At 46.5% G+C, this 10,218-nt stretch overlaps 1 protein-coding gene across 1 annotated transcript; it reads right to left on the reverse strand.

Moving 5' to 3' along the window:
• Nucleotides 1-6,727: 6,727 nt before the first annotated feature.
• LOC129694542 (zinc finger protein 501-like) lies at nucleotides 6,728-9,413 on the reverse strand. The gene has a single exon (XM_055631269.1). It carries the CDS (start codon nucleotides 9,250-9,252, stop codon nucleotides 8,014-8,016), a length of 1,239 nt encoding a protein of 412 aa, XP_055487244.1. The 5' UTR covers nucleotides 9,253-9,413; the 3' UTR covers nucleotides 6,728-8,013.
• Between the last annotated feature and the right edge of the window lie 805 nt (nucleotides 9,414-10,218).

Genomic DNA, 10,218 nt, shown 5'->3' on the forward strand with positions numbered 1-10,218 from the left:
GCCGCAGTCAGACCACAGACCTTGAGGAGAGACAACAGCCCCCCCCCCCCCCCCCCACCCACCCATCCCCATCGACGCACCCTTACCCCCCCTACCATCCCCCACTGCTGATGCTGGCTTGGAGAGGAACGGCCACCACCCTCCTCTGCACTCGCCCATCGACGATGACCTCCACCCTCATCTCTCCCATAGCCATAACAACACCAGCTCCACTGTTTCCTCCCATTATGATTTTCCATATGAATTGAAGAAACAGGAAAAAGGTGGCATTAAACTTGCATCTCTGTCTATGATGCCCAGCCCACTCCCCATATCAGTACCATCGCCATGTCACGGCCGCAGGGAGATAACAACCAAGCAGAGGGCGCCACAGCCCCCCTCCTGTATTGATGGCAGTCCTGAATATTATTGAGACAAGAAAGTGTTCAGCCGTAGACACATTACGAAGGAAGTTCCGCATAATCAGCTGAACCCAAGGTCGCCTACGTCAAACTATGGCACCTTCTGCATTCCTGTTGTGACTACTAAGAGAGTAAACAAAGGGAAACTTAGACACACTGCTAACCTAACAAATCTAATACCTATTACCTCCAAACCAAAACCAACCATAAAGCCGATCAATAATACCATCAGGATGGGTCTGCTTAATGTTAGGTCTCTTAATAACAAATCATTTTTAGTCAACGATTTTATTACCACCTCTAAACTGGATTTTATGTTTTTAACTGAAACATGGCTAGAACAAAATAACAGTGCAACCATTCTGATCGAGACAGCTCCTCCCAACTATAACTTTTTTGATGTATGTAGATCTGGAAAAAGAGGTGGAGGGGTTGCTGCTATATTTAAAAATGTATTTCAGGGGAAACAGATATCACTTGGTGATTTTCCATCATTCGAATACCTTTGTGTTGTATTGAAATGTTCCCCCCAAGTTCTCCTATTAATTATTTACAGGCCTCCTAAATATTATGCTAATTTTTTCGATGACTTTACAGAATTATTGTCTAGCATCTCCACTGACTTTGACTGTCTAGTTATAACTGGTGATTTTAATTTTCATACTGATGATTTGAATGACAAGGGTGCAAAATAATTTCTTACTATTTTAGACACATTTGAACTGTCTCAACATGTGAAAGAGGCTACTCATTGTAAGGGGCACACTCTGGACTTGATTATCACAAAGGGTCTCAATGTTTCTGATATTTTCGTGACTGATCCTTCATTGTCTGACCACTTCTGTGTTTTCTTTAATATATCTTTTATTCCCGACATACAGACAAAATCAAATACTGTCAAAAAACAGTATATAAATGATCATTCTAATGTACTCTTTAAAAATGCCATCTCCTTGTTACCACCTCTAAACCCATGTTCTGTTGATGATCTTGTAGATAACTTTAATTCCAAAATTGTGAAAGTTACAGATGTCATTGCACCTGTTACGGTTAAAACAATTTCTAGTAAGCAAAAGGCACCCTGGAGAAAAGCTGCTTTTGTAACAGCCCAGAAAAGAGAATGCTGGAAAGCTGAGCGCTTCTGGCAGAAAACAAAACTTCATATTCACCATGACATCTATAAAGAGAGCCTCCGTGCCTACAATTTAGACTTAAAAAGTGCTAGAGAAACATTTTTCTCCAATATCATTAACAACAACACTAATAAGGCAAAAACCCTATTTGCAACTGTTGACAGACTGACTAACCCCCCAACACAAATACCACCTGAACTCCACTCCACGCAGAAATGCAATGAGTTTGCATTATTTTATACAGAAAAAATTGAAGGCATCAGACGTGCCATCAATATCACCGCTTCAAATAAAAATGTTGGATCACCACCCTATTTAGGCAAAGGTAATGTGGCAATGATGACATGCTTTAATGTCATAGGCTCTAAAACTCTTGTGGAAACGGTGACACAACTAAGGCCATCCACCTGCTGCCTTGATGCTTTACCTACCCACTTCTTTAAGAATGTTTTTGACTGCCTAGCAATAGACATACTGCAAATAGTTAACAGCTCTCTTTAATCAGGCAATTTCCCAAAAGCCTTGAAAACTGCAGTTATTAAACCTCTTTTAAAAAAGCAGAGCCTAGATGCCTCTATTATTAACAACTGTAGACCAATATCAAACCTATCTTTCATAAGTAAAATCATTGAGAAAGTTGTCCTCCAGCAACTTAATCACTTCCTGGCTTCAACTGGCTGCTACGACAACTTCCAGTCAGGATTTCGACCTCTTGATAGCACCGAGACCACCCTTATTAAAGTTGTAAACGACATCCGTCTTAACACAGACTCTGGCAAAGTTTCAATATTAATGCTATTAGACCTCAGTGCTGCTTTCGACACTGTTGATCACTCAATACTTTTGGACCGGTTGGAAAAATGGGTGGGGCTCTCAGGCACAGTCTTAAGTTGGTTCAGGTCATATTTACAAGATAGGAACTATTTTGTTTCCATTGGTGACTTTGTATCAGAACCAACCAACGTAACGTGTGGAGTCCCGCAAGGTTCGATCTTAGGGCCCTCTTTATTCAACATCTACATGCTCCCACTAGGGCAAATCATGCAAAATAATAATATTGACCACCACTTCTATGCCGATGACACTCAAATCTATGTAGCGCTATCACCAAATGACTATCGCCCCATAGATCTGCTGTGCCAGTGCATTGAGCAAGTCAAAGACTGGATGTGCCAAAATTTTCTCCAACTAAATAAGGACAAAACAGAGATAATTGTTTTTGGTGCTAAAAAAGAAAGGCTTAAAGTAACCCAACACCTACACTCTCTGACCCTGAAAACGTCAAACAACGCCAGAAATCTTGGAGTAATTATGGATTCAGATTTAAATTTCGACAGTCACATCAAATCAGTAACAAAATCGGCCTATTATCACCTCAAAAACGTAGCAAGATTAAGAGGACTCATGTCATTTCAAGACTTAGAAAAACTGGTACATGCCTTTATTAATAGCAGGCTAGATTATTGTAACGGTCTCCTTGCAGGTCTTCCTAAAAAAACTGTCAGGCAGCTACAGCTTGTTCAGAACGCCGTTGCTAGAGTTCTAACAAAGACCAAAAAATTTGAACACATTACACCAATTCTTAAATCCTTACATTGGCTCCCTGTATGTCAGAGAATTGATTTTAAAATCTTGCTACTCACCAATAAATCACTACATGGTTTAGGACCAAAGTATATCACTGACATGCTTCCACTATATAAGCCTTCTAAGATCTTCTGAAACCAATCTGTTAGTGATTCCCAGAGTAAATACAAAACATGGTAAAGCAGGATTTAGTTACTATGCAACAAATAGCTGGAATAAACTTCCTGAAGATTTAAGACTTGCCTCAACTTTGACCACTTTTAAAACAAGACTGAAAACTTTTATGTTTATTTTAGCTTTCAGCTAAATCTTAACTACATTGCACTTTTAACCTTTGCACTTTTTATAATGCATTTTTAATTTTGCTTTTCTTTTCTTTTAGTTCTATTTTATTTCATTTTATTATTTCATTTTATTGTATGACATGTTTTTATGTGAAGCACTTTGAGTCTGCCTCGTGTATGAAATGTGCTATATAAATAAAGTTGCCTTGCCTTGCCTTGCCTTATTTTCAAGGTGTACAGCCACCGGGGTACTCACCAGTCCCTGCCTCTGCCCATTGCCCTTCCTAACTGTGACCCAGTTTTCTGTCTCCCGTGGTCTTGGAGTGACCACCTCCCTGTAACTCCTTTCTATGACCTCCTCGCTCTCCCTGAGCAGACAGAGGTCATCGAGTTGCTGTTCCAGGTTCCTGACACGGTCCCTTAGGAGCCCCATCTCGACGCACCTGTATATATATAGTGTATTTTATATTAAATGTATCTTGTATTGAAAATAAGTTAATTTTTAAAAGGTAGTTTGTCAGTCGGGCCCGTTCTCAGGTCACAGGCCCTTTGCTCTTTCTCGATGTCACATTCTTGTGAAGTGTTGTAATGACATGGCTCAGGATTTATGACTGTTTATATGTCCAAGACAACAAGGCTGGAATAATAATGGATTCTGTATTAAGTTCGCCACGTTTAATTATACTCATGTTGAGACAAGAGATAAGACATATGTGAAGTGAATGGTGTCCGGGTGAGGGTTATGTGACCTTTGTATGTTGGATTTATTATGTTTATAAAAACGGAGGTGGCTATACTCTGAGATAGTGATAGTGGTGCCTGCAGCTGTAACATTTTATTTGATCTGTAATGCTGTTGGTGAGGAGTCATAAAGAGGCCCAAGGATGAGTTTGGAATTCTATCCCCTGGAGATAAGAGAGGGGGAGGGTGTGTGAGCTAGCCAAGAAGCAATTATCATTTATCAAGTGTGACATTTATACGACCCCTGTGTTATTGGAGATAGGAGGTGTGTGATTGGAATCAGCTTAAAAATCTTTGTAGATTTTGCAAGAATAAAGCAAATTCATATTTTTCAGGTTTATAATACATAGTTAATTGTATTCTAACTATGTGATGTGTAATACAACCATCTGTGCTCTGGGGTTGAAGTATGTTGTCTTTGAAAGGATAACTATTAGGACCCTGGATTTAGGTTTATAGGTTAAGAGATAACATTCAGACAGATATCCAATATGGTGCTGTGCCCAAACAATACATCTCTATGTTAATACATTGTTTCAATGATTATTATAAACCAAGCTTCCATGATTTTCCCAGATTTTATTCTGCTGGGAAAATTCTATTTTAAATTTGACTGCTTTCTGTTTTACAGCAAATCTCCATTTTTAATTTACGAACCAAACCTGACCAAATTAAACTCTTTCACAGTGAGGTCAGCATAAACTTGCTTTATTTGTTACATAATGCGTTAAAACTTGCTTTAAAAAAAACTTTAAAATGCCGAAGAAAGAACAGCAGATGCTGGAAAATTGAAGGTAGACAAAAATGCTGGAGAAATTCAGCGGGTGAGGCAGCATCTATGGAGCAAAGGAAATAGACAACCTTTCAGGTCAAAACCCTTCTTCAGACTGATTTGAGGGTGGGGCGGGAAGAAGAAAGGAAGAGGTGGAGCCAGTGGGCTGAGGAAGAGCTGAGAAGGGGAGGAGAAAGTACGGGCCATCTGACATTAGAGAAGTCAATGTTCATACAGTTCATACTGCTGGGGTGCAATCTGCCCAAGCAAAATGTGAGGTACTGCTCCTCCAATTTACAGTGGTCCTCACTCTGGCCATGGAGGCCCAGGACAGAAAGGTCGGATTACGGAATGGGAGGGTGAGTTGAAGTGCTGAACCACCAGATCAGGTTGGTTATTGCGAACCGAGCGGAGGTGTTCGGCATGTGTGCGTGTGTGAGCAAGATAGAGGGTGTGTGTGTGTGAGAGAGAGGCAATGTGTGTGTGAGGGAGTGTGTGTGAGCGAGCTGGAGTGAGTGTGTGAGGGAGTGTGTGAGAGAGGGAGTGTGTGAGAGAGGGAGTGTGTGAGAGAGAGTGAGTGTGTGAGAGAGGGAGTGTGTGTGAGAGAGCTGGAGTGAGTGTGTGAGAGAGGGAGTGTGTGAGAGAGGGAGTGTGTGAGAGAGGGAGTGTGTGAGAGAGTGAGTGTGTGTGAGAGAGTGAGTGTGTGAGAGAGAGAGTGTGTGAGAGAGGGAGTGTGTGTGAGAGAGTGTGTGTGTGAGAGAGGGAGTGTGTGTGTGAGAGAGGGAGTGAGTGTGTGAGAGAGGGAGTGTGTGAGAGAGGGAGTGTGTGAGTGAGTGAGTGTGTGAGAGAGGGAGTGTGTGAGAGAGGGAGAGTGAGTGAGAGAGAGTGTGTGTGAGAGAGAGAGTGAGAGTGAGTGTGTGAGAGAGGGAGTGTGTGTGAGAGAGGGAGTGTGTGAGAGAGTGAGTGTGTGAGAGAGGGAGTGTGTGTGAGAGAGCTGGAGTGAGTGTGTGAGAGAGGGAGTGAGTGTGAGAGAGGGAGTGTGTGAGAGAGGGAGTGTGTGTGAGCGAGCTGGAGTGAGTGTGTGAGAGCAAGATAGAGGGAGTGTGTGTGAGAGAGAGTGAGTGTGTGAGAGAAAGCAAGAGAGAGGGTGTGTGCGCGAGAGCAAGGGAGAGGTTGTGTGAGAGACAGCAAGAGAGCGGTGCTTGTGTGAGAGGAAGTGTGTGTGAAGAAAGAGGGTGTGTGTGTGAGAGAACAAGAGAGGGAGTGTGTGTGCATGTGAGAGAGAGGGACAAAGAGAGGGTGTGTGTGGATAACATAGAAAATAGGTGCAGGAGGAAGGCATTCGGCACTTTGAGCCATCACCGCCATTCATTGTGATCATGGCTAATCATCTCCAATCAATAACCTGTGCCTGCTTTCTCCCCATATGCCTTGATTCCACTAGCCCCGAGCTCTATCTAACTCTTAAACCCATCCAGTGATTTGGTCTCCACTGCCCTCTGTGGCAGAGAACTCCACAAATTCACAACTCTGGGTGAAAACGGTTTTTTTTTCTCACCTCAGTCTTAAATGGCCTCCCCTTTATTCTAAGACTGTGGACCCTGGTTCTGGACTCGCCCAACATTGGGAACATTTTTCCTGCATCTAGCTTGTCCAGTCATTTTATAATGTTATATGTTTCTACACCAGTGAACACAAGCATAATCTTTTCAATCTTTCCTCATATTGGGTGGGCACGCGCCACACACGTCGCAGCGGCCTCTGCTGTCTGTCTGTCTTTTTATTATTTTTTGTCTCGTTTGAATGTAGTTTTTATTTTATTTTTATCTGGGTATGTGTGTGGGGGGCGTGGAGTGGGGATACTTTTAAAATATTTTCCCTGTAAGGAGAAGCCGACCTTTTCTCTGTCGGGTCTCCGTTGTCTTTGGGGCCGAGCACCGTGGAGTGGCCTTCAACCGGAACGACCTGGGGATCCAGTCGCGGAGCCTGAGGACCTACTTACCATCGTGGAGCTGGCCGAGTTCGGAGCGGGATGAGCTGTGGTGGCGCACGGCTGCGACCCGACCCCGGAGATTCGGAGGCTTACCGCAGGTCTGGTGGACAGTAACACCGGGAGCCCGCGGGTCCCTGCTGGGAGACCGTTTTTCAGGGCTTCCGCAACGGGGACTTCACCCGCCCGAGTTGCGGGATTGAAGAGTACCTGGAGCGGGGCCCTTACATCATCGCCCGGCGTGGCTTTATTGACCATCGCCCGCCGGAGGCTTTGACTCTGACATCGCGAGGAGAATGGGGAGTGCAGGGGAGAGATAAGACTTTGCGAGGAGGAGATGCGCTGTTATGGATGTTTGTGTAAATTGTGTTGTGTCTTGGTTCTTTTACTTGTGTGTATGACTGCAGAAATCAAATTTCGTTTGAACCTCAATGAGGTTCAAATGACAACAAATAAATTGTATTGCATTGTATTGTATTGTATGACAGTCCCGCCATCCCAGGGATCAATCTCGTGAACCTACGCTGCACTGCCTCAATCACAGCATGTTCTTCCTCAAATTAGGAGACCAAAACTGTACACAATACTCCAGATGTGATCTTACCAGAGCCCAAAACATCTGCAGAAGAACCTCTTTACTCCTATACTGAAATCCTCTTGTTGTGAAGGCCACCTCCCCCTTACCTAACCTAATCACATTGAGATAATAATCTGCCCCCTTGTTTTTGCCACCAAAGCGGATAACCTCACATTTATCTATGTGAGAGAGAACAAGACAGACAGTGTGTCTGTGTGTGAGAGAGAGAGGACAGAGAGAGGGTGTGTGTGGAAGACAGGGAGCGACAGAGGGAGTGTGTGAGAGAGAGAGGAGGGGGGCACGAGAGGGTGGAGTGGAGAGAATTTGTGTAGAGGTGGGTGGAGAGAGTGGAGGGAGAGGGGTGAGAGGAATGTATATGTGCAGCTTTAAGGGACATTGGTCAGATAGCATTTGGAGTATTGCATACAGTTCTGGTCACTCCATTACAGGACTGATGTGGAGGCTTTGGGGAAGGCGCAGAGATGGTTAACCAGAATGGTTTAAAAACAAGCAACTGCAGATGCTGGTTTACAAAAAAGACACAATGTGCCGGAGTAACTCTGCGGGACAGGCAGCATCTCTGGAGAGATCGAATGGGTGACTGAAGAAACGACCAGAAACGTTACCCATTCCTTCCAGCATTTTGTGTTTACCTAAACAACGCCTATCCATCCACGTGGCGGTGTGCCAGCAGGTGGTCAAGGCGGGTGAAGCCCTTACCACAGGACGGGCAGGTGTAGGGACGCTCACCGCTGTGGGTACGCCGGTGCTGCCACAGGCTGGACATGCGGGTGAAACCCTTGAACACTCAGCGCACACAAAGGGTCTCTCTCTGGTGTGTATCCGCTGGTGCTCCCGCAGCCCCCGTGCTCTCTTGTCACAGTGGGAGCAGCTGCTCGCTGGCGTGGGCCCGCCGGTGCTGCCGCAACCCCCGCGAGCTGTCAAACTCCTCACCACAGTACGGGCAGTCGTAGGGCTGGCCACTGGTGTGCACGCGCTGGTGAGACAGGGCATGGGAGGCCGTGGCAAAGCGCTCTCCACACACCGGGCTGGGGATGGGACGGTCACGGCGTGCACCCGCTGGTGGTACAGCAGCTTGGAGGAGCGGGTGAAGCCCTTGCCGCACTGGGCGCAGGTGTAGGGGCGCTCGCCGGTGTGGGTGCGCTGGTGCTCCAGCAGGTGACTGGACTGGGTGAAGCCCTTGCCGCACTGGGCGCAGGTGTAGGGGCGCTCGCCGGTGTGGGTGCGCTGGTGCTCCAGCAGGCTGCTGGACTGGGTGAAGCCCTTGCCGCACTGGGCGCAGGTGAAGGGGCGCTCGCCGGTGTGGGTGCGCTGGTGCTCCAGCAGGTGACTGGACCGGGTGAAGCCCTTGCCGCACTGGGCGCAGGTGTAGGGGCGCTCGCCAGTGTGGGTGCGCTGGTGCCTCAGCAGGTTGCTGGAGCGGGTGAAGCTCTTGCCACACTGGGCACAGGTGTAGGGGCGCTCGTCGCTGTGGATATGCTGGTGCTTCAGCAGCGTGCTGGAGCGGGTGAAGCCCTCTCCGCAGTCTATACAGGTGTAGGGGTGATCGCCACTGTGGGTATGCTGGTGCTTCAGCAGCTTGCTCGAGCGGGTGAAGCTCATGCCACACTCCGAGCAGTCGAAGGGGCGTTCTCCCGTGTGCACCCGCCGGTGGGCCTCCAGCCGGCTCGGCTTCTGGTAGGCCTTGCCACACACGTCGCACCCATAACGCTTCTCCTTGTTGTGTCCCGTCATGTGGTCCTCCATCGAAGCTCAGCTCCTCGGAGCTCAGCCCGCACACCGAGCAGATGGGGGGGGGGGGGGGGGGCTCACCGGCACCCTGGCCACCCTCAATGGCTGCTCACGTCCCCGTCTCTCTGTCCACAGCAACGGCTCCTAAACCCTGCAGGAGGGGAACACAGAGGGTCAACAAGGTGGCAAACAGGACATTACTACCACATATTGGGTGCGTTTATGGCGGATGAAACTGTTATGTAATTCTGCGTGGCACAATGGCGCAGTGGCACAGTTGCTGCCTCACCGCCAGAGACCCTGGCTCAATCCTGACTACGGGTGCTGTCTGTGCGGAGTTTGTACATTCTCCCCTTGACCTGCCTGGATTTTTATTCCGGGTGTGTTAGTTAAACAAAGTTAGATTAGTTAAAACAAATGTAGGCCCCTTGCAGTCAGAAACAGGTGAATTGATCATGGGGAACATGGACATGGCAGACCAATTGAATAACTACTTTGGTTCTGTCTTCACTAAGGAAGACTTAATTAATCTTCCGGAAATAGCAGGGGACCGGGGGTCAAATGAGATGGAGGAACTGAGTGAAATCCAGACTAGCCGAAAAGTGGTGTTAGGTAAATTGAATGGATTAAAGGCCGATAAATCCCCAGGGCCAGAGAGGCTGCATCCCAGAGTACTTAAGGAAGTAGCCCCAGAAATAGTGGATGCATTAGTGATAATTTTTCAAAACTCTTTAGATTCAGGAGTCGTTCCTGAGGATTGGAGGGTAGCTAATGTAACCCCACATTTTAAAAAGGGAGGGAGAGAGAAAACGGGGAATTACAGACCAGTTAGTCTAACATCGGTAGTGGGGAAACTGCTATAGTCAGTTATTAAAGATGCGATAGCAGAACATTTGGAAAGTGGCGAAATCATTGGACAAAGTCAGCATGGATTTATGAAAGGGAAATCATGTCTGAAGAATCTTATAGAATTTTTCGAGG

This window comes from Leucoraja erinacea, unplaced genomic scaffold (assembly GCF_028641065.1).
Source record: "Leucoraja erinacea ecotype New England unplaced genomic scaffold, Leri_hhj_1 Leri_702S, whole genome shotgun sequence".
Taxonomy (NCBI): Eukaryota; Metazoa; Chordata; class Chondrichthyes; order Rajiformes; family Rajidae; genus Leucoraja; species Leucoraja erinaceus.

What these genes read in the sequence shown, in the direction of transcription:
- LOC129694542 (XM_055631269.1), bottom strand. Translation starts at nt 9,252, where the DNA reads ATGGAGGACCACATGACGGGACACAACAAGGAGAAGCGTTATGGGTGC.